This window comes from Camelus ferus, chromosome 9, assembly GCF_009834535.1.
Source record: "Camelus ferus isolate YT-003-E chromosome 9, BCGSAC_Cfer_1.0, whole genome shotgun sequence".
NCBI lineage: Eukaryota > Metazoa > Chordata > Mammalia > Artiodactyla > Camelidae > Camelus > Camelus ferus.
Genome location: NC_045704.1, coordinates 8,957,485 through 8,980,828, shown reverse-complemented (window position 1 = coordinate 8,980,828; position 23,344 = coordinate 8,957,485). Strand labels below are relative to the sequence as shown.

Sequence of the window (23,344 nt, the reverse complement as noted above, 5' to 3'; positions counted from 1 at the left end):
CGTGCATGAACAGCAGGACTGGGTTCCAGTGAAATTTCATTTAGGAAACAGGCTGCGGACAAGCTCTGGCCAGTGGGACGCAGCCTGCAGGACCCTGAGGAGACACATCCTGCGAAGAACACGTGCAGGGTCAGAAGTGTAAATTCGCATGTATGTATGAGTGTCTGACTCGGATACGTTGGGTTTTCTCCGCACCCCGCCCCTTGTCCTCACTGATTCAGGCCGTACAAAGACGCACAAAGCTCGCACAAAAGAGAAATTCAGCGACGTGTGGTTCAGAGAATCGCAGACCAGGGTTCACGTTTACCTTGACAGGGGAAACTCCCACAGAGAACATGAAGGCATGAAGCTTCTTTCTGCTTCTAGAAGAACTCGGAGACAGCCACGGACGGTGATCCTCGCAGCACCGCAAGGTGCTGGGAGGACCTCCTACCTGGTGAAGCTGCCGCTGGCCTGGGCGGAGCGCAGCCCCTTCCGGGGCAGGTTCTCCTACGTCTTCTGCTGCTGTTGCCGGGAGGGGGCGCCCCTCGCAGCCACCAGCCTGGCCGGCTGATCTCGAGAGGCTGGCCCAGCGGCCCCGCTCCCCTCGGAGACGTCACCTCCCAGCCAGAGAGGCCGCTGTTCGTCGTCGACAGTTCTGAGGAACTGAAGTGTGACCTGCACGCACCTGAGGCAGAGCTGTGCGGCGACGGGCCGGAGCCGCGGCCGGCGCGGCTGGGCCTGAGCAGCTTGCTGAGGAGGAAGGTGCTCCCCGAGGCTCCCTGCTCGTGGCAGCCGGGCCTGTGCACACACAGAGAACTAAGCACAGGCTGGGCAACCCAGCATGCAGACAGCTCCGGGGAGTCAGTGAGGCTGACAGGAGGCTGCATTTCTGCACTGTATTTCAAGACGGGAGTAAAGCCTGGCGAGCCTTCAGTTTGGTGAGAGCGAACGAACCGCTGTTTTCCATGTGCCAAATCCCCGTCCTTTGCTGGGCTGTGTGCACTTGTCTGAACCGGGGGATGGGAAGGGGGGAAACCTGGGACTGGCCCACCAGCATACCACCTCTGTTTCCGCCTCCTCCGTCTGTAGCTTGCTCACTGCCCACGGGCGCCGGCTGCAGGCGGCCGGTGGCCCGGCACGCGCGCGTCTGGCGAGGAGGGCCTCAGGAGACGCGGGCTGGCGGATGCCGACGTCCGTGCGCCGCTGCACACGAGGGCCCTCGGCGGGGCGGGCCGCGCGGGGAGTGGCGCCGGGCCCTGCACGCCCGCGCCCGGGAGCTCGGCGCCGCCGCCGCCGCCGCCGCCTTCCACCGCCTGCGCGGCCCCGGCGGCCGCCCGGCCCGGCTGCCGCAGGCGCGGAGGCACTGCTGTTTCCCTGTTTAAAGAGAGGAAGCGCACACGGGAGTTTTCTGGGGTGTTTCCTGTTTGGGCTTTTCCGTGAAAAGGAACAAGGAAGGCTGAGTGCGTTTTTTGGCGCCCTCCTGTCCCGGGAGACACAGCAGAAACGCCGCCAGTCCTTGCGGCGCATGGCTGAGAGCGAGCGTCTCCGCGACAGGCAGACTGCTGCCGTTCTGCTTCTGCCTGTACGAGATGCGGGTGAAGGCTTTGCACAGCGGGCCACGGCCTTCTTCCGAGACCTTAACTTTTCCATCATGAATGATGCCGACTTGGCGGTTTCTGCTTACTGCTTAAAACGCTGTTCTGGCTTGAGGACGCTTTGCTTTTCTGTCCCAGATGTCTTCAAAGAAGAGACTGCAGAAAGCTCCACGTGAGTCTGTCCGCTGATGTTCTGTCTGTTGCCTCTTCAGCCTCTGTGCGCACCCCCAGCAGGCTCTTCCGATGGGAGTTCTAACACCGGCTGCTGGTTAGGAGCTCACCGTTTCCGTCGAACAGAACTCAGCTGAAGTTCTGGGTGAGTTTTGTGAACTGTGTCACCCTGTCCGTGGGGCTTTTTCCCGTTCTTCACTGAATTTGCCTCATTGTAAAAAGGGCAGTAAGTTACCTACCACACTGCGAGGTGTTGTGAAGACTAGGAGAATCCATGCGAAGTGTGTTCCCTACACCTCTCAGGTATTACCCAGTGTGTGCTTGTAATTAATATTTGTGCCATTCCCATAGGACCGCACCGATTCTTTCTTGACTTCAGCTAAAAGTTATCTCTTAAAAAATGTATTCTAAAATTCTTACAGATTTTAACTCACTTAGTGCTCATAAAACATCGCTATTATCATCACCTTATAGGTGAAGAGACTGGGGCAAAGGGACCGTGTACGCTGCCCAGGTTAGGAAGTGGTGAAGGGTAGGTCTGAGCCCAAGCAATCTTACTCAAGACTTGCTACGCCGGATCACCCCAAGTTTCACTGTAAAACCTCCTGCATGTAAGGCAAGGTTTCTCAGCCTTGGCCCCATTGACATTTGGGGATGAAAAATCCTTTGTTGCACGGGGCTGTTCTGTCCATTCTATTTTTAGCAGCATCCCTGGCCTCTATCCACTAGAAGCTGCAAGTACCCCTTCCCCGACTTGTTGCATCCCAGAATGCCTCCAAATATTGCCCAATGTCCCACAGGCACAGGGACACACCGCCCCTGGTTGAGAATCACAAATGGCAGGTGAAGGTGACCTTGACCTCCCTGACTAAGGCGTCAGGTGTCTCATGTTCAGGAAGATACTGTGTTATGATGAAATGCTGTGAATGGCGTGGGGCGACTGTTCATCCGTGGAAAGCATTTCCTTTCTCCTTCCTCACAGGCCAAATTCCAGTTTCATCCGCTGGCATCATGTCTGTTCTGTGCTCACTACAAATGAGAACCTCAGAGAGCTCCGAGTGAGTGACAGTCACCTCCACAGGGTGGCCTTTGTGATTCTGTGTAATCAGCTCAGACATCCCAGCTGCCACCTTCAAAAACTTCAGTAAGTTGGAGATGCACTTGGACTCGAGTCTACTGTGGACCTAAATTAGTCTCACCTCTAGCTTTGGGGCGAGGCCAACTGCATGAGCAAAGAATTGCAGTCCAGAGCAGACTCCACCTGCCCGCCTCTCTTGCTGTCTCATCTTTGCTCCTATTCCTCACACTAAAATGGGTTTCTCAAGGTCACAAAGCTATGAAAGGGCAAAGCTGGCTCTGAGCTTAAAGCTCACCAATTGTGGAACTTCTCCTGGGGGTTCCCACACCTGCCGCTTCCTTCAATGCCTGAGCAGCATTATGTCAGCCAATACTTGAGGGCCAGTTGGGTGTCAGACTTTGTACTAAACCCCAAGAATAAAATGGGGTTTGGAGTTATAGTCCTGACCTCAGGGAACACATGATCGAGGATGGCATGGTTGGTTTCCTGTTTCCTCATCATAAAATGTATGGACACTTCTCAGTGGAAAGTGGACGTGCAAGGAATGGGCGAGAACCTGACTCTGGTTGCCTGCAAAGTCACCCTAGTCTGGGACCTTCAAGCGCCCTCTGACGTGATGTGACACTGAAGGATGGAGGGAGGGAGGGGTACGCAAGAGCAGAGGGAGGGAGGGGTACGCAAGAGCAGCGCTCATCTGAGATGTGGCACCGCCGTCCCCACCACGCGTACTCCCCACCATGGTGCGCTGTCTTCCAGATAAGGGCGTTAGGGCCAAGGCTCCCTGGCATCTGAATATGGGGATGTGACTCTGGGCAATAAAATGCAGGCAGAAGAGCCACTTCTACGGCACAGCTTTGAGAAGAGACTGGGGTTGCTACGTATGCATTTCCCCCATTTACTGGCTGAATGCTGACGCCACAGACAGAGGGAGCCTGGGTCTGTGACTGTGAGGGGGAGGGCTTCCCACAATCTCGTGTCATTAGGATGGAAATACTGCTTCCTCGGGTCTGGGGTGGGGCCTGAGAGTCTGCCTTTCTAGCCAGTTCCTGGGTGGTCTGTCCAGGAAACATGCTTTGAGAAGCACTGATGTAGAGCAGTGACTTCTTAATATTATCAACATGTTAAAAAATCAGCTGAGGACCTGTATAAAGTTCTTAAGCCCAGGTCAAGCCCCAGACCAATTTGTCAGGATACTCCATGCGATTTCAAAGCACCGCCAACACAGAGAACCACTGTCTTAAAGGAAACCCTGCCACCCCCAGTGTCAGTAAGACCCGCATTAAACCAGCACACGAGGGAAAAAACAAACTTTGCGTTAATCTCCTTAAGTTTGGGAGTGTGTCTAACACTGGACAGTATTAGCCGGGGTGTCCCAGCCTCTGCACTGTTGGCGTTTGGGGCTGGATAATTCTTCATGGTGGGCGCTGTCCTCCGATGCTTAATAGCGTCACTGGCCTATACGCCCTAAATGCCAGGATCTCAGCCCCTAGGCTGACAACAAGTGTCTCCAGCACCACTCCACAGTGGCTGGCTGGAAGGCTGGGGACCACTGGGCTACATACGCGGGTTGTGAAGTGAGCATAGCGGTTAATGACAGTCACAGGACACAGGCAGAGACGGTGCTCGGGCTGTGTTCTCGGGTTTGGTGGGATGACACCCGTCTACGACTTTCTCTGTTTTCGCAGTATGGATAACGTCTGCTTTCCCTGTGAGAGCTGGCTTTTCTTCGACGTGCTCATGCGCAGCCCGCACTTGAGAACCCGGAGCCTCAGTGGCGCAGCACTGTCCCGGGAAGACGTGAAGCTGCTCTGTGAAGCCTTGCGCACCACGTGCAGCCTAGAGGAGCTCCCGTAAGTCTCCGCGTTCACCAGCAGCGCTGACTTGGCTTCAGAAAGGGCTGTACGTCTTTCTATCTGCCCACGTTCATCCTGTTTCCTGTCCTCCAGAGGCAAACGTAACCCCCTGTGAACTTGAGAATAGAATATGGGAGTTAAAGTTTCTAAATCGGTAAAACCGCTTTGGAAGACAATTGGCCTGTATTCGGCCTTCACAGCGTCTGGCATTCTGTGTAGCCTAGAAACTCCACTTTGAGGTGTACGTTCAACAGAACCGCGTGCGTACGCTTGCTGAAAGACAGGTACTAAAACGTCCACGGCAAGTACTCCCAGTACCTGAAAAACAGAAATACCGACTAACAGCAAGTCAGGTAAGAGAACTGTGGTTAGATTCTCGTTTCCTGGGAGTGGACCTGCAGCCGTACACAGCCATCTGGGTGAATCTCACAGACCTTCCTGAAGAAAAGGAACCAGTCTTAAGAGAATATCATATGGTTTTGTTTATGTAAAGTTCAAAGGTGGGCAAGACGATGGCATTAGAGGTTAAGAAAGTGATAGCTGCGAGCAGGTGGGGGGCCCTGTGGTGTGGCCAGGGCCGCGTCTCCCCGGCCCGCACCCCTGCAGCCCCCCGCCCAGGGCGCCAGTAAAGGTCCTCTCAATTGCCAGGTGCGCCTCGCTGGGCTGATCAGCTGACCGGAGAACAGATTGCTGAATTCAAGGAAGCTTTCTCCCTATTTGACAAAGGTGGCCATGGCACCATCCCAACAGAGGAACTTGGAACCATCATGAGGTCACTGGTCAGAACCCAACAGAAGCCGAATTGCAGGATATGATCAATGAAGTGGACCCTGATGGTAAGGGCACCACTGACTTCCCAGAATTTCCGACTATGTTGGCCAGAAAAACGAAAGACACGGACGGTGAAGAAGAAATGCGCGAGGGATTCCGAGTCCGACGAGGGTGGCGGTGGCTACACCAGTGCTGCAGAGCTGCGTCACGGCGCAACCAACTGAGGAGAAAAACTAACCAAGAGGAAGCAGGTGAGATGATCAGAGAAGTGGATGTTGGTGGAGATGGACACGTCAGCTACGAAGAATTCGTGCCGATGATGACTGCAAAGTGGGGAGCTGCCTTCACCTCCTGTCCCCGTCTAGAAGAAGCACATGGAATCTTTCCCTTACCTCTCGCCAAGAAAGGAAAAAAGAAAAAGAAAGAAAGAAAGAATAGGAAGTGATGGATACGCGACCTGGACCCTGGTTACACAAGGGCGTTCAACCCATAAGAACCCGTCAGCCAACACTTAGGGTTTGTGCACTTTCCTGTAGATAGTTACATGTCAAGATTATTTTTTTCAAATCCAGTAAGGGTTCCTTAATACTTGTCCTCTCTTCACCATTTTTTGTGTCCACATATTCAAATACTTCTCCATTCAACTCTGTCATTCTCTGAGCTTCAGTCAAACACACAATGATGCAAACCTGCCATTTTAGTAATAGCTTTATAAAGATATAATCCACATATGAAACTCACCCTTTTAAAGTATACAGTTTAGTGGTCTTCATAACAACGTGCAACCATCACAACTATGCCATTTTAGAACATTTTGGTCACTTCAGAAAGAAACCTCACGCCCATTAGCACTCGCCTGCATCCCCGTCTCCCTGGACACCACTAACACGTTCAGTCTCGGTGGATTTACCTGTCCTGGCATCCCATATGAACTGAGTCATACAACATGCGGTCTTTTGTGAGTGGCTTCTTTCATTTAGTAAAAAGTTACCTAAGGGGTAGAGGAGTCGGGTTGGGGCTGAGTTTGGAGAACAGCAAACACGAATGAATACCTTAAGAGTAACACCTGATGTGGGTCAAGCAACCGAAAACAACCAGTGTGGCCGTGTCTGGGACACAAGAACCTAGGAACTTGTAGACCAGGTGATGTGTTCTGAGCTTTTTCCCTGAACGCTGTGAGAAGTCCCTGGGTGAGTTTAAGGCAGGTACAAATAATAATGGAGTTCTTACGTGTCTCAGGTCATCTCTTGTTGTGGTCTGGAGAACGGGTGATGGGGATAAAGAACACAGCGGGGCACCAGTGAGGCTCTCAAGCAAATCCGTGCTTCCTGACTCAGAGGATTGGCGAGAGGAACGGGTCAGGGAAACAGGAACCAGTGGAATGCGACAGTTTCTGTCTCCTGCAGGGTGGCAAGGTGTTGCCTCTCAGTTGATGACTGTAGAGACTTCAGCAGGATCCTACAGACCAGCAGGAAGCTGAAGCAGCTGAACGTGTCCTACAGCTGCTTGGACAAAGGCGTGCCCGTGCTGTGCGAGGCCCTGTGCCACCCGGACTGCGCTCTGGAGGTCTTGGAGTAAGTGAACACTGGGAGGGGCCCTGGTGGGGGACCAAGGCAGCAAGCAGTCTGAACTCTGGCCTGTTGACTAAAACCTATGTATTGATGGAGGCTGCAGAGCAGAGACTTCTAAAGTGTAAGCCTACGAGTCAGAAGGATTTGGGTCCCACTGCTGGATTTGCCGCTTGCACACCGTCATCTTGGGCAAGCCACTTAAACTGTCAGCTTTAATTTGCTCCTCTGTAAACAGAGGGAGGGTGAGAATTCTGCCCTAGAGGCCTTGAGGAAGTTGAGGTTGTACAGAGCACCTGTCAGCACACATGAGGCACGTGCTAAGGTTCTGCAGGTGGTGGTGGTGGGGGGGTAACGTGCCTGCGACGCGCACGGGTACTTCCCGTGGCGGCGGCTCTCACTGACTGTAACGCGGGGTGCGGTGAGCTCTCTGTCGTATCGCTTCCCTCTTCTCCCACCCGTGTGTCCCCACAGGTTAGTTTACTGCAGCCTCAGTGAACGTTGCTGGGAAAAGCTCTATGAAGTTCTTCTGTGTAACAGAAGCTTGACCCACCTGGACCTCACATCAAATGTCCTGAAGTTTGAGGAACTGCAACTTCTCTGCAAGGCCCTGAAGCAGCCAGGCTGTCCCCTGCAGTCGCTGTGGTCGGTGTCTCTGAGGTCTGCTTTGAAGGCCACGCCTCCGTCCCAGGGGCCTGGCTGGCCGGGAAGGCACCAGGAACTGAGGAAGGCCGTGCAGGCTGAGAAACACAGCTGACCTGTGAACACGGCGCTGTGGATTAATCTGCATATAAATTACAGTCCGCCCTTCGCATCCACGGTTCCCCCACATCCACAGATCCGACCACCACAGACCGCGCGGGGCTGTGGTACTTACTACAGAAAATGCCCACGTGCAGCTCAGGTCCACGCTGTTGGAGGGTCCCCTGTACGCGACTCAGATTCTTGGCAAGATGTTCAAGTGAACAAACCTGTACCTCGACTCCTGTGTCACAGAGTTAATACGTTGTAAGGCGTCATTCAGCAGGTGCACCTAAGGGCTGAGGGAGACAGAGAGGCGTTTCGGCTGGGCCTGAGGGACGGCTTTGTGGCTAGATGGCTGGCGTGGGTTCTGCAAGACGCATGAGTTTTGTCAGGCGGAGAAGGAGAACTGAAACTCCAGGTATAAAGGCTGAACGTGGGGATGGGGCATCTGATGATCTATGTGGGAGTTAACGTGGGTAGAAGAAGGGACGCTCTAGGAGGAATCAGGGCAGGGAGAGAGTAATTGGAAAGGAGATGGTGAAAAGACTCCATTTCAGGTTATAAAACTGAGAAACGTGGGGGGTAACCTGGTGGTGGTGGTGGTGGTGATTTGGATTTATCATTTCATCACCAGATGTCTCTTTCTCTGGAAATCAGGAGACTCTGGGGATTCAGCAGTTATCTTACCTAACCCACCAAGAAACCTCAGAGTTTAGAACTTCGCATTCCTTGCATGGGGAGTGTGACGGAACATGAGAAAAGAGCCGGACACAGTCCTGATCTTGTCACAGTGGGTCAGGCCACCCGGCTCAGTCCTTGAACTGGAAGCCACTAAAAATATCAGACATGATTCTTTAACATTCAAAGCACCAGGAACTCAGCTAGAAGTAGTCTGTGAAGCAGAATAAATGTAGGCCACTTGAGGCTGCCCAAAAATCCTCGAGAGAGGTCTTTTAAAATAAACGAGCACTGCCCGCAGACACCCAGAAGACAACTGCACGCCTTCCCCGGAGGCAGAAGGTAGGAAAACAGGATCCTGGGCCTCAACTTATTCCTACGATGGTCTTTCAAAGTCAAGAAACACTATGTGGTTAAAATAACACAAAGCATCACGTACAAGAACAAGCCAGAACACACATACCTCGCAAACTTCAGAAATTACAGTGACCAGACTTATGTATATATAACGGGTCACTGCACCTGAGACTAGCACAACACTGTAAATCAATTACGCGGCCATACATTTTTTTAAAGAAAATAAAACAAATTATGCTTGCTATGTTTAAAGAAAAATAACACATTTAAATACCTTAAGGGAAAAAAGCCGTAAAATAAAATCAGCAAATTGAGAAAAATAATAAAATAGGAATTATAAATATAAGAGCAAAACCTTGGGTTGAACAGTAGACGAGACAGAATTAAAGAGAAAATTAGTAAAGCAGAAGGTAGGTCGTAGCTACGCAGAAGGCAGCATGAAGAGAGAAAAAGATGTGAAGCAGAGGAGGGTATGAGACCTGCAGGACAGAACAAGATGTTCTAATGCCTTTAATGAGAATCCCAGAAAGAGAAAATATTTGAAGAAGTAATGGCTAAAAATTTTCCATAGCTGATGAAAGATTCCAATCCACAGATCCAAGCATCCTTACTTGCCCCTCGTACGATACATAATGGTGAAACTTCAGATCGCCAGATATAAAAATACTGATGATCTTAAAACATCCATGATGGTGTGGAGGGCTGGGAGGAAGCCGTCATGTCTGAAGAAAGGACAGAAATCGTCGAATGAAGACTAACAGTGGGACCCAGAGGGCAATGCCATGAGATCATAGGCTGGGGAGCAACGGGCAGCCTAGCATTTTATAACCACCCAAAGTCATCAAGAATGAGGACAAAAGCATATTTTCCAAAAAATAAAAACTAAGTTCCCCACCATCAGATCGTCACTCAGGGCAATTCTAACGGACGTCTCTCAAAGGGACATGAACAATTGCAGCTGGAAAAGACACTGAGCAAAGAAAGTGTAGATAAATCCACACAAAATACGGGCTGCTTACAAAAGATAATACTGCCTGGTATGTAAAGGATTCAAAAGAAAGAACAAAATGTAGAGCAGCAATAACAGTATGAACGAATGTCCTGAAGTCCAGGAAGAGGCGTAAGGTGTTGATTAGCTTGAGATGCTGACAGGTCAAACGTGCATATCGACGCTTCTAACATCAACATTAGAAGAAAACCAGGTGGTATGGCTAACTCCAAAATCAGCAAGAGAGAAGATGGAATTCTGTATATGTATAAAATCCACATAAAGGAGCAGGTATGAAAATAAAAACACAGTAGGACAGATTTAAAATCAAACACATCAGTAATTGTTTGAAATAGAAAAAAGATCAAGAGTTCCAGCTAAAAGACAAAGATTGTCGTGCTGGATTTTTTTTAAACTAATGTTTATAAATGACATTAAAACGTAAAGAATTTGTGGTCGCACAACACTGTAAATGGAGTAAATGTCACTGAGTTGTTCACTATAAATGATAAATTCTGTTACGCAAATTACACCTCCATTTAAACAAAAAACCAGAAAAGAGGCGAAAGGCTGGAAAAAATTTACAGTGCAAATATTAACCTAAAGAAAGTTTATGTAGCTACATTAATCAGACAAAATAGAGTTTGAGGCAAAAAGTATCACTGACACATCATTGGGACTGTGGTATTTATCACCCTACTCAAGTGAACTCTAATTCTTACGAGGTGAACGTCACTACAGTTGCCCCACGGGCAACACGGGGCTTAGGGGCGCCGAGCCTCCACGCGGTCAAAGCCCGACGTACGGTCTTCCGGTCGCCCTCCTGTAGCTCTGCGTCCCCCGCTAGGCACCCAGGCCCAGCCACCCTCAGACCGGGCAGCGGCGCCGGGGGGAGCCCGTGCGTGAGCGGGCCCACGCAGCTCAAACCCACGTTGTTCAAGGGCCGGCTGTGCTTCCCACGCAGCCTCCGTGAATCAGAGAGGAAGTCATAATGGAAAGCGGGAGACACATCGAAGTGGAAAAGGGCACACCTCACCCCGGACTCAAGGCGTGGGGCTCAAGCCCGTGCGGCTGCTAGAAAAACAGACACTGAAGGACAGCGGGGTACGTACCAGCCGTAAGAAACATTGTAAAATGGCAAAGACAATCCCAGAGAAGGACGGAAGGAAACAAAAAACCAGAGCAGCAATTAATGAAACCAAGCAAACACACGCTAGGAACGATCAAAAGGCTGAAAGCTGTTTCCTTAGAAAGACTAACACCTACCTTGTATCCGTGCTTTGAAAAGACTAACGAAGCCACGTGTGTAAAGTCAACTTCCCAGTGGCCACGGGTTTTTGAACTAAACAGGGGGAATTAATTTTAATAGTTAAATTTATTTAACTACATATCAAATATCCCTTCGACGTGTGATCAATGTAAAAATGAGTAAAGAGATATTTTACATTTTCGTACTCTTTGAAATCCGGTGTGCATTTCCTACCACAGCTCGCCTTGCTCCAGGCAAGCTGCACCTCAAACGCCCAGCGGCCACACGGCGCTGCTGGCGACCGCACGGGACAGCACGGCTCTGCGTCATGAATGGGAAAAGAAATGTTACCACAGATGCTACAGATGTTAAAAAGATGACATGATGAGCAACTGCATACAGCAAACCTGAAAATTGAGGGTTTTTTTCCCAGAACTCAGTAAGTTTTTAAAATAATGTCTTATCCAAACTTAAGAAAAAATAGTTTTAAACCATTAAAGAAATTAGATCAGTAGTCAAATATTTTCATTAAAAAACCCTCCAAGCTCAGAAGTCTTCATCAGTGACTGCTACCAGATACTCAAGGGGGAAATCATTCCCGTCTTAAATTCTTTCACAGTGAGGAGGGTAGGAAGCACTCCGCACCGCCTCCTGAGGCCAGCATAATTCTGATACCAGAAACCAACAACGTAAGGAAGAAAAGCAACAGGCCAACGGCAGTCATGAAATTTAAAAAAAAAACACTGAACATATATAAGCAAACAGAATCCAGGAATGTATTTTCAAAAATAAACATAATGACCAAGTTGGGCCAGTTAATCCTAAGAAGTAAAGCTGCTTCAGAATTAAAAAGATCAGTGTAATTCACCATCATAACTGATTAAAAATAAAAATCACTATCAGCCGAAATACAGAAAGGCTCTGAACTAAAACACAATATCCGTGTTGTATAACAACTCGTGGGAACTTAGTAATTGAGAACTTCCTTGAACCAATAAGGAACGTGTTCAAAAACTCTAAAGCAAACATTTATTTAATGATGAAGAGATAAAAGCTTTCTCTTCTATGTCAAGAAACAGGGAAGAATGCTGGCTGTAATCACTCCTATAAATCTTAGCAAGGGCAGTAAAGCCAGAGGAAGAAAGTATAAAACACGTAATCCTTAAAAGCAGAATGCGAAGGAAGAAATACCTATTTCCAAGCAGTGTATATAGAAACTGTTTTTAACCTGTAGCTCAGTTATCAGGATTGAGTCTAACAAGCTTCCTCCAAACAGTATTCAAAAAACATTTCCTACAGACCAAAAAGAAACAATAAACTGATGGAATTGTAGCACCGTTTACAGTAGCATCGAAAAGGAATTGGCAAAACAAAAAGACTGAAAGAGAAATCACCTAGGAATAAAGCTAGTATGACCCCTGTTACACATTTGCAGTGAACATCATCCAACGACAATGTAATACAGGACAGGGGCGAGGCAGCCCGTGTTCAAGGCCTGAAATGCTCAGTCTGCTAAGACGCCAACTCTCCACACATCGAGTTTAGTTTCAGCAAAATCCCAACTGAAATGAAATGTTTTGTTGTGTTAAACTTGAAAAGTGGATTTCAAAATGTGTATGGAATTTGCAAAGGGTCAAGAATACCTTAAGAAATGCCTAAGAAGAAAAGGTAGGACGCTTTGCTCTGAACATATGAAAAGATTGTAGCTATAGAAATTAGAGCCACGTGGAAATAGACCAAAGCCAGAGAAGAGAGAGCCCACATGCAGACACATCCACGTGTGTTCAGACGCCGCACTGCGGACAGTCTGTCACAGGCGGTGCAGGGAAAGGGCGCACCTTCAGCAGCTGATGCCGGGACGGCCGATGACCTACCCCTCTGGATGACAGAGTGTAGTGCTCTGCCATCTTTCCTTCCCTCATAGCCAGCAAAAACGTAGTAACGTGGTGACACTACTATTTCCTTGCGGGGTGTTGCAATGTCTTATCACTGCTGATGGCTGTCGAGAGCTTGCCTAAGTCCTTACCATCAATCAAAACCTGAGAAATCTGCAAATTGGGTGCAATGATACAGAAGATGTTGGCGTGAAGCTGTTGTGCAAGGGTCTGACACATCCCAGCTGTCATGTAGAGACACTTGGGTGGGTATCCTCCAAGCCATGGCTGTGTCCTCCTGGGTGGCAAAAGATGGAGGGTGGATGGGGAGAAAGAGGAAAAGGAAGACCCCGCCAGGGACAGGGAGCAGTTAGCTGCCGTGGTGTAACACTCTGTTCCAAAACGTAGAAGCTTCAATCAGTGGGCACGTCCCACTGGTGGCTGGCTCTGCTGCTCTCTGACTGGTGTGTTCAGAAGCCTGTGGTTTCCTGGGTCGATCTGGGCGGGCCTCACCACCAAGTCCAGAGGTCAGGCAGCGCTCTGTGAGCTGGAGAACACATCTGAGCCGCACATCTCTGGCATCCAGCTGGGCAGCCGGGGCTTGCAGACGCGGCATCTGTACCAGTTTGGTGAAGCTTCCTTAACAAAGGCCCACAAACGGGGGGCGTAAGGAGCAGAAATCTATTTCCTCACTGTTCTGGAGGCTAGAATTCCGAGCACAGGGTGTCAGCAGGGCTGGTTCCTCCTAAGGTCTCTCTCCTCGGCTTGCAGACACCTGTCTTCTCCCCGTGTCCTCACACAGTCTTCCCTCTGTGTGTCCAAATCCCCTCTTCTTGGAAGGGAACCAGCCACACTGGATTCGGCCCCACCCTAACGACTTCATTTTAGCTTGACTGGCCCTGTAAAGGCCTTAAGGCCAAACGTGCCTGCATTTTGAGGTACAGAGGGTTAGGGCTGTAACGTGGGAATTTTTGGAGGGACACAGCCTATAACAGCATCTCAGGGGTTCCAGAGAGCAAGAAATGTGAGTGCTGTCAGCTCAGAACTCTCATAACCTGGCTCCCACCGGGTCATCTAAGCCAACGCAAACCACAGGTCCCAGCCAGACCCAGAGGGTGGTGGGAAAACAGACCCTAACCTCTTGTGGAATGAGTTGCGGGGTCACAATGCCACAGGCTCTGAAGGGAATGGACAATCGTGGCCATCTGTACCATCTGCCACAGAGCAGCAATCTGATGTCAAAAATGCTGGGCTGTAAGGTGCTGTCCTCAGGGGCTGTGGGGTGAGCCTTGGCTAGACGGCCAGCTCGCGCTCCAGCCCAGTGCCACCCACCTCATCCCGAGGGCAGGGCGGCCGCTCACCGTGTGTCTCCTCTCGCAGGCTGGGTTACTGCAAGTTAACCAGCGCCTGCTGCCAGGACCTCGCTTCCATTCTCACCAGCAGTAAAACTCTGAGGATCCTGAACCTGGGTGGAAACCCCTTGGACCTCAGTGGGGTGGTGGTGCTGTGTGAGGCCTGAGACACCCCGAGTGCACCCTGCAGGTTCGCGGGTGAGTGGACGCCTGCTCCCCTCGGGTGGGGCCGTCCCGGGACTGAGGAGGGACTGACTGGGGCCCGAGGTGTGACCTACTACCGTCTAAGCCCACTGCATGCAAAATGCAAATAACGTTCCCTGCCCAGGAACCCCTCACCCCGCACAGCAGCTAACTGGGAAATGCTGAGCCCCCATAAACGCTGGCACTGGTGCTGCCACAACCACATTATGCCCTAAGTTTAATACGTGCATATGTATAACTACGAAGGTAAATTATCATCACATTGAACATAGTTTATGTTTATACTAAAGTTATTACATAGTAAAATAAAAATTTAAATCTCAATAAAACTGGAAGAAAAAAATTTAATATAATAAATTATAATTAGACTTATAAACTATACAATTATATATTTCTATTATATAATATATAATTATAACTATATATAATTACATATAATTATATTTATGTATATGTTTGTACATAAATATAATGTATATAATATAAAATCTAATCTAATAATAAAATCTAGTAACATTTATTTAATAAAATATATAACATGTAATTTCTATTACAATATTATTACAGGCTTATATAATTTAAGTTTATAAGTATGTATAATTTGTAACATAACTATATATATTATACATTCATTAGATAGTATATGTTATATATAATTATACATATAATTATATGCATAATTTCTATTCATTATATTACAGGCTTATATAAGTATATAATTATGTGTAATTTATAATACAGTTATATGTATAATATATATTGTATCATATACAATTATATGTATAGTACATATTACATGTATAATATAACATGTCTATAATTACACGTGTTATATATAATTATATGCATAATATATTATACAAATATATATAAATTATATATAATTATAGACAAAGTAAATAAGCCTGTAATAGAAATTACACATGTAATTATATGGATGACTATGTAGTATTTAAAATTCTAAATATACTATATAATGTATTTAAGCTTGTAAGTCTATAGTTATAAGCATAGTTATAATAAAACTTATCTGCATGATTTTATCAGATAGATGTTATGTAGTAGATAATGAACCCTTAGCATCTCTCTCTCTATTTTCCCCTTTCAAGCCTCTGTGAGACCGAGAGCAGTCGTAGTAGCAGTTAAGCTAAAACCGGGGTAACTCCCGCACTGAGATCATTACCTTATCCGTCTCATGAAGATACGGGTCCACCCCTTTAAAGCCCATCCCCAGCGCCTACATCTGGCTGTCCTGGCGGCACGACCTCATTCCCGTCGTCCTTGCGCTGCGCTCCCAGTGCAGGTGCCACGGCTGACGGCTGATGTTGTGGGGACCGTCTGGATCCTCTGTTACTTCCTGAATCATGGGGGCCGGTGCTGGAATCCTGGCTTGTCCATGTTCAGTCCTGTAGCCCCAGGCAACATCTGTCCTCTCTGACTATCCATCTTCTACCTTCAAAACAGGGGAATCATTCAACATGGCAATTATGAAAACACACATTAGATAACACGACAGTGATGGAAACCCACACAGGAGTTCCCGTCCCCTCTGCACCGTCCCCCCACCGTGGGCGGCCTCGCAGACAACTCCGGCAGGACGACCAGGAGCGTGAAGGACGCTCCTTCACTCCCGCAGAGCGATGGAGCTGCTGGGGACAGCTGCAAGTAAACGCATACCAACAGAGAAGACAGAACCAAGGCACACTGGTCCCTGACCCTCCTGTTCCATTCAGAGCAACAGTACAACGCCACGTGCAAGTGCGGGGCCCCAGAACCAAGCTGTGGGACCTGCACCCTGACTCTTCCACTTGCGGCCGTGTGACCCTGGGCCCGTTCCTGCCCGGCCTGGCCTCCGTGTCCTCATCACAAATCAGGTCACTAACGGTGCCTCCTAAGGTTGTTGTGGAATTTTAATGAGACAGACATGTAGAGCCCTTAGCAGGGGGCCAGGACCAGGCACTTCAGATAATGGAAACTGTTGCTGGTTTTACTTTTAAAAATAAAAACAGCTTCAGCCCGTCTCTCAAGCTTCCGCTGACTTCTTGTGCCCAACCCCAGTGTTTAGACGGAACCAGGGCTTTCTGTCCAGTGACGTGGAGCCAGCTGCTACCAGAAATCTGGAGCCCCACGTGTGAGCCTCTCTCCCTCATTTTGTGTTTTAGCGCCACTGAGTTGAGAGCTTGAAACTGGCCATGGTTGGAGAAAGTACATCACAGAAACGCACGGTGCTGCAAATCGGGGTTTTTTATTTTTGGGGGCGTGAGCCAGGTGTTAAATGTTTACTAGCACACCACTGCATGGGAGGTCTGTCTGTCTTCTTAGAGGTTACGTTACGTCCTCCTAGACTTGTCCATGAAAGAAAGGATGGAGAAAGATGAGGCGCAGAGAAGGGGGAGAAAAGGAGGTATGAATTAAACAGAGCTGCTTTTATTTTTAACCAGGCTTAAAAAAGAGGAACTTGATGAGGAAACCTGGAGATTTCTGACGGCCAAGGAAGAGAGGAATCCCAAATGGACCATCACAGGTGAATGATGGAGCAGAGACAGGCCGAGAAGGGCAGAACCCTGATCGCGAGCAAGCTGAACTCACTCTGCCTGCAGAGCACCTGTGCGGGACGTGCCTCGGAGCCCTGTTTCACACCTTCTCCGCACCCAGGAACTGCGAGCTACCAGTGCTCACACCAGCCCTGATTCTTCTGCCCCCCGCCCCGCTCAGATGTATTTCATATATTGTGTATTTATGTGATTTTTATTTGCTGTGTGGCCTTGGGCAAGCCACCGAAAGACCTTCCAGGTGGAATTTGTATCCTGTCTCAAAACGACATTTTAAAGACTCAATAAAGTCTTATATCATAAAGCATTTAATAACACCTTTTACTGGTTTCCACTGAAGTAGAGTTGGCTCACAATGTTACGTTAGTTTCAGGCGTTCAGCACAGCGGTTTGGCGTTGTGGCAGGTTGTACTGCTGTTACAAGATAACGGCTCCGTATCCCTGGCCGTACGGCACATCCTTGTTGCTTGTCTATTTAATACCTATTAGTCTGTGTCCCTTAATCTCAGACCGCTAATTTCCCCGCTTCCCTCGCACCACTGATAACCACTGGTTTGTTTTCTGTATCTGTGAGTCTGTTTCTGTTTTGCTATATACATTCATTTGGGTTATGTTTCAGATTCCACCTGTAAGTGACAGCATGCAGATTTCTCTTTGACTTCTGTCCCTAAGCATAGTATTCTCTAGGTCCATCCCTGCTGCTGCAGATGGCAACATGTCGTCCTTTTTACGGCTGTGATATTCCATGTGTATACACACCGCATCTTCGTTATCCATGCATCTGCTGATGGGCACTTGGGTTGCTTCCATGTCTTGCCTATTTTAAGTACCGCTGCTGTGAACACTGGGACGCGTGTATCTTTTTGAATTAAGGTTTTTGTTTTTTTCTGGATGATATACCCAGGAGTGGAATTGCTGGATCACACGGTAAGTCTCTTTAGTTTAAGGAGCCTCCATACCATCTTCCACAGTGGCTGCACCAATTTACATTCCCACCAACACTGTACAAGGGTTCCCTTTTCTCTACGTTCTCCCCGACACTTGTCATTTGTAGGCTTTCGATGATGGCCATCCTGACGGGTGTGAGGTGGTATCTCGCTGTTGTTTTGATTTGCATTTTCCTGATAATCAGGGATGTTGAACATCTTCTCACGTACCTGCTGGCCATCTGCATTTCCTCTCTGGAAAAAATGTCTATTAAGTTCTTCTGCTATTGTTTGATTGGGTTTTTTAATATTGAGTTGTATGAGCTGTTTATATATTTTGGACATTAACCCCTTGTCTGTCACATCATTTGCAAGTATTTTCGCCCATTCCATAGGCTGCCTTTTCATTTTGTCTATGGTTTCCTTTACTGTGAAAAAGCTTTCAAGTTTAATTGGGTCCCATTTGTTTATTTCTGCTTTTATTTCTCTTGCCTTAGGAGAAAAATCCAAAAAAATTTTGCTGTGATTTTTGTCAGAGTTCTGCCTGTGTTCTCTTCTAGGAGTTTCACGGTTCCGGTTTGGGTCTTTAATCCATTTTGAGTTTACTTTTCGCATACGGTGTAAGGAAATATTACAATCTCGTTTCACACATAGCTGTCTAGTTTTCTCAGCACCATGTGCTGAAGAGACTGTCTTTTCACCATCGTATATTCTTGCTTCCTTTTGGGGAGATCAGTTGGCCACAGGTGTGTGGGTTTATTTCTGGGCTCTCTGTTCTGTTCCACCGATCTGGGTCTGTGTTTCTTCCACCCCCTCACTTTCAATCTGTGTGTGTCTCTAGCCCAGAAGTGAGTCTCTTAAAGGCAACGTGCGGAAGAGCCTTGTCTTTCTGTTCAGTCAGCCACCCCGTGCCTTTTTTTTTTAATTGACGTATAGTCGACCTACAACGTTATGTTAGTTTCTAGGGCACGTTTGCCTTTCCTAGTGGGACTGTCCCTTTCCTGCAGACTCCTACTTCTTTTCCATTGAGAGAGGACCCCTCGGCGTTTCTTTCAGGGTAGCTTTAGTCTTGAACTCACTTAGTTTGCTTTTCTGAGATGCTCTTGACCTCTCCTCCTATTCTAAACGGGTCTTGGCAGGTGGAGAACCGTAAGTCGACGGCTTTCCCTTTGAATAGATCGTGCCCCCCTCCCCGTGGCCGCCAAGCTTCTGCAGAGCAATCAGCCGACAGCCTTAAGGGGTGGGGGCTTGTAAAACTCCATTTTTCATCTTGCCGCCCTTTAGAATTCTCTCTTTAACTTCTGCCATTTTACCTGTGATATATCTTGCTGTTCATTTTGCTCGGGACCCTTTGTGCTTCCTGTAACTGGGTACCTGTCTCCTCCTTAAGGTTTGGGAAGTTTTCAGCCATAATTTCCTCAGAGACACCTTTGACCCCCCTTCTGTCTGCCTCTTCTTTCTGGAATGCTTGATGCTCCCGCAGAGATCTCTTCACCTGCTTTTACCTTCCTGTTCTCCTTTCCGCCGTCCTGACTGGATGGTTTCCATTACTCCGCCTTCCAGGCCACTTACACGTTCGTTCAGTATCGTTCAGTCTGCTGTTCATTCCTTCGGAGGCATTTTTTGTCACTGAATTCATTTCTGATTGGGCCTTTTTTATGTTTTCTAGTTCTTCGTTAAAATGCTCAGTGCTCAGATCGATGCTTTTCCCTACTTCAATTAACCCTTATTACCAGTGTTTTATTTTTACTTGGTAAATTGTGTTTTTTTTCCCAGGGGTTTTGTCTTCCTCTTTCAATTTAGAGTAGCTCCTTTGTCTTTTCCCTTTGCTTGCCCTTCTCTGTGTCTGTGAATTTAGGTGAAACAGTACAGGAGTATTTCACTCCGGAACACCCACGCCACCGATCCAGGAGTTAAGACGGGGAAATCCAGCAACCCAAGTGTCCATCAGCAGGTGTGATCATCCACACAATGAGATATTACCCATCCTCAAAAAGCAAGGAAATCCCGACACACTCTAACACGGATGAACTGTGGAGGCATCATGCTAAGTGAAACACTCCCATCACAAAAGGACAGATTGTGTGCTTACACTTCTGTGAGCTATCCAGAGCAGTCAAATTCATCGAGACAGAAAGCAGAACGGTGGTTGTCAGGGGCTGGGGAAGGGGGTGAGGAGAATGGGGAGCTGGTGTTTCACAGGGACAGAACCTTAGTTCGTAAAGATGAGAAAGTTCTGGAGACAGACAGTAGTGATGGCTTGCACAGCTGTGTGAACAAACTTAGTCCCATGGAACTGGACCCTTTATAATGGTTAAATGCTGAGTTTTCATTAAGTCTATTTACCACAAAAAAAAAAAATCATAAGAAAAAAAGATCGGGAAAGTTAATCTCTCATCTGCGAAATGGAGGAAGGGGAGGACACCCCGCCAGGGTTTTTATGAGACGGAGGTGACTGGGATATAAAAGCCGAAGAACCACAAACTTACTCCCCTAGCTGCCCCTCACCTGTCAGCAGGGCGTCCATTTCCACGCCCAAAGAGGCCGCTGACTGTTCCCCCTGACTGGGTCTCTTTCCCGCAGAAGTAGAGGTCAACAAAGGAGAAGGATGTTCTGATAAAGTACTGGGGTCCACAACATCTAACTGACGAGGAGAGCATCTTGAGAGATGGCGGGATTCTAGGAGATTATCGATCTAAGAGTGGTATTGATTCCACGCTTACCACACACTGAGCCTTACACACATTCTGTGTAGTTTTTGCAACATCTGGGGTTGGTGCCATCAGACCCATTTTGTAATGAGGAGGTTGGCTTAACGGGTATACACAGCTGCTTCCTAGCTGAGCAGCAGCAGGGCTGTGATGAAAACCCACTGTGATGGTTCCATTCCGTAGAAGCTGTTTGTCTTGCCAGATCCAACTCTGGGGAAATCCTTTCCTCCCCCATCACTCTTGTTTCTTTCTCACCAAGGGGATTCCGTCTCTTTCTTCTGCCCTGAACTCATCCTGCCTTATTCCCAGATGCACCCCGATCCTGGCCACATCAACCCAAGCTTTCAGGATTGCAAAGTAGTGTGCGAGGGGAGGAAATGGAGTGTGAAGCATGGGGAGGGCGGATACCAGAAGAGGAGAGATGAACAGTTCTGCTGCCGCCTTCCCCACTGATCATGGGCGTGAAGTTAGAGCACAGTTGGTCACAAGCTAACTGCTTCTTCTTGGGCCGTGGGCTTGACAACCCAGAGTGGGCCCAGAGAGCAGGTCAGCCGTCAAGGGGCCTCCAAAGTCTGCTGATTCCATCACCTCTTGTCCTGAATCACCGTTCCCCTTCCAGGTCGGGTGGACCTACTGTTGATTTCCCAAGCCCTCCAAAGTCACTATGGCATTACTGGGATGTGGCTTTGAAAACCTTTGAGCATTCTAAAAGTTTTGTTTTAAAATGCTTTGATGAAATTGAAGTAATTTCCTGACAAAGTCAGGAATTCTAGAATAACAAAATTCCTAAAACATTATGAAAATAATACTCAAGAATTTGTGGATCCAGTACTAACAAAAATATTACTGTGTTACTATTTACAACAGCCAAATCATGGAAACAACCTAAATGTCCATCAACAGATGACTGGATAAAGAAGCTGTGGTATAATTTATACACAATGGAACACTACTCAGCCATAAAAAAGAATAAAATAATGCTGTTTGATGCAACATGGATGGACCTGGAGATCGTCATTCTAAATGAAGTAAGCCAGAAGAGAAAGAAAAATACCATATAACATCACTTATATGTGGAATATTAAAAAAAAAAACAAAAACAAATGAACTTATTTACAAAACAGAAACAGACTCACAGACCTAGAAAACAGACTTATGGTTACCAGGAAGGAAGAGGGTGGGAAGGGATAAATTGGGAGTTTGAGATTTGCAGATACTAACTACTATATATAAAACAGATAAACAAGGTTATACTGTACAGCACAGGGTACTATATTCAATATCTCATAATAACCTATAATGAAAAAGAATATGAAAATGAGTGTATGTATGTGTATGTATGACTGAAGCACTGTGCTGTACACCAGAAATTGGCACATTATAAACTGACTATACTTCAGTTTTCAAAATTAAAGTTAAAGAAATTTTTTTAAATCTGTTTTTTTTTTAAAGAAACAATGAAGAAATTTTAAGATAGTCTTAGATTTAGGTTAACAAATGGGTAGTTTGTCAGAATATAATAACACATTCCCATTCTAACAAGCAGAAACCCAAAGTGAGTCATAGATGACATAGAGATTGCGGCAAATTTAAATCTTTGATTTTCTTCACTGTCTACCCTGACACTATTTCCTAACTTAGTTCACATACCTCTCCCCACTCTCTCTATCCCAGTTTCCATCTACAAGTAAGTAGGTAAGTACAAACAGGCAGATGGAGGTGCAGAAGGAAGAAAAAATATTTTCAGGGCTCTGAGTTCCACTTACGTCTAATAGTGAGGGAACATGGATGAAGGCTCACAGCATTCAGCTTACTGGAAGATCCCACTGGGTCTTGTAAGGCACGCTGACTCTTAAAATATAGTTGGATTCAAAGACCAGTTATTTGACTCTCAACTTCTAACCTGTTGCAAAGCACGATCCCTCAGTATCCTTGTTTTTAAATCAGCAGAGTAGGGACGTGCCTCCTACAGGGTTTTTGGGGATTGAGACACTATGAAGGTGTTCTATGAACTACAAAATTCAAAATAAAATACCCAACTAGTAGCCCTGAGACTACTTCTGGTAGCTTCTGCTTGTGGAATAATAGAGTAAGAATCTGGTGTTAGGGCAGGGGGAGAAAACTACACTCTGATAGATAAGCTCCTGTTCTTCTTACACATTTCACGTAGGACATCGTCATTTCACATTATACCCAGCGTGGGGCCCACGTTCCTCAGTGTTTTCAGGTGGGTGAAACACGTTAGCAATAACAGAGCCAGGAATTATTCAAAGGCAGAAGCAAAGGCCAGAACTGGGTCTACTTGCACATTTAGAATTGTCCAGCTGGCTTGTTCCATCACAGCACAATAATTACAGAATTACGTCCATCCCACTCTCATCCCGTGGGAAATGAAGCTTTAGGCTTCAAGATATTTTTATATCCTTTGCTTTATTGAATCCTCTTAACAGCTCTAAATTACACCAAGGACAAAAAAAAAAAAAAACTTAAGGTAAGGCCAGTGTAGAATCTTGGGCCAAATATAGTGTGAGATTAGGATTCTGGAGACTGAGTACTTAACACGTTGCCTACAACGAACCGCGAAAAAGCATCCTGGAGGCAACGGCTCATGCGTCCCAGTGAACAGTGACTCCTGAGCAACACGGGTCAGGACTTCCAAGAACCTTCCCAGAAGGCTGTACTCCAAGAACG

The 23,344-nt window shown here is 47.4% G+C and overlaps 2 protein-coding genes, 1 long non-coding RNA gene and 1 pseudogene across 13 annotated transcripts in view; 3 read left to right on the top strand and 1 right to left on the bottom strand.

Moving 5' to 3' along the window:
• Positions 1–782: 782 nt before the first annotated feature.
• Positions 783–7,798, top strand: LOC102521860 (NACHT, LRR and PYD domains-containing protein 4). Of its 2 annotated transcripts, XM_032487613.1 has the most exons (6): positions 783–920; positions 1,790–1,893; positions 2,731–2,892; positions 4,512–4,676; positions 6,857–7,024; positions 7,493–7,798. In XM_032487613.1, the coding sequence occupies exons 4-6, from the start codon at positions 4,513–4,515 to the stop codon at positions 7,773–7,775; spliced, it is 615 nt and encodes a 204-aa protein (XP_032343504.1). In that variant the 5' UTR covers positions 783–920; positions 1,790–1,893; positions 2,731–2,892; position 4,512; the 3' UTR covers positions 7,776–7,798. The 2 variants fall into 2 exon arrangements, with proteins under 2 accessions (XP_032343504.1, XP_032343503.1); XM_032487612.1 differs by lacking the exons at positions 783–920; positions 1,790–1,893 and having other exon boundaries at positions 2,542–2,892.
• On the top strand, positions 5,192–5,895 carry LOC116665931 (annotated as a pseudogene).
• Positions 7,799–7,944: 146 nt separating the features above from the next.
• The window catches only part of NLRP13 (NLR family pyrin domain containing 13), a 76,585-nt gene continuing 61,185 nt past the window's right edge, over positions 7,945–23,344 (bottom strand). For 8 of the 10 annotated variants that reach the window (XM_032487485.1, XM_032487487.1, XM_032487489.1 and 5 more), the window contains one exon: positions 15,316–15,917. In XM_032487485.1, the coding sequence (XP_032343376.1) occupies positions 15,865–15,917 (53 nt within the window). In that variant the 3' untranslated portion in view covers positions 15,316–15,864. Of the gene's footprint in view, positions 8,059–15,315; positions 15,918–23,344 lie in introns of those variants that run through there. The other 2 variants (XR_004322825.1, XM_032487488.1) reach the window with 2 other exon arrangements.
• On the top strand, positions 14,334–17,012 carry LOC116665993. The gene is made up of 3 exons (XR_004322842.1): positions 14,334–14,458; positions 15,929–16,338; positions 16,906–17,012. It is a non-coding gene; the product is annotated as an uncharacterized LOC116665993 (long non-coding RNA).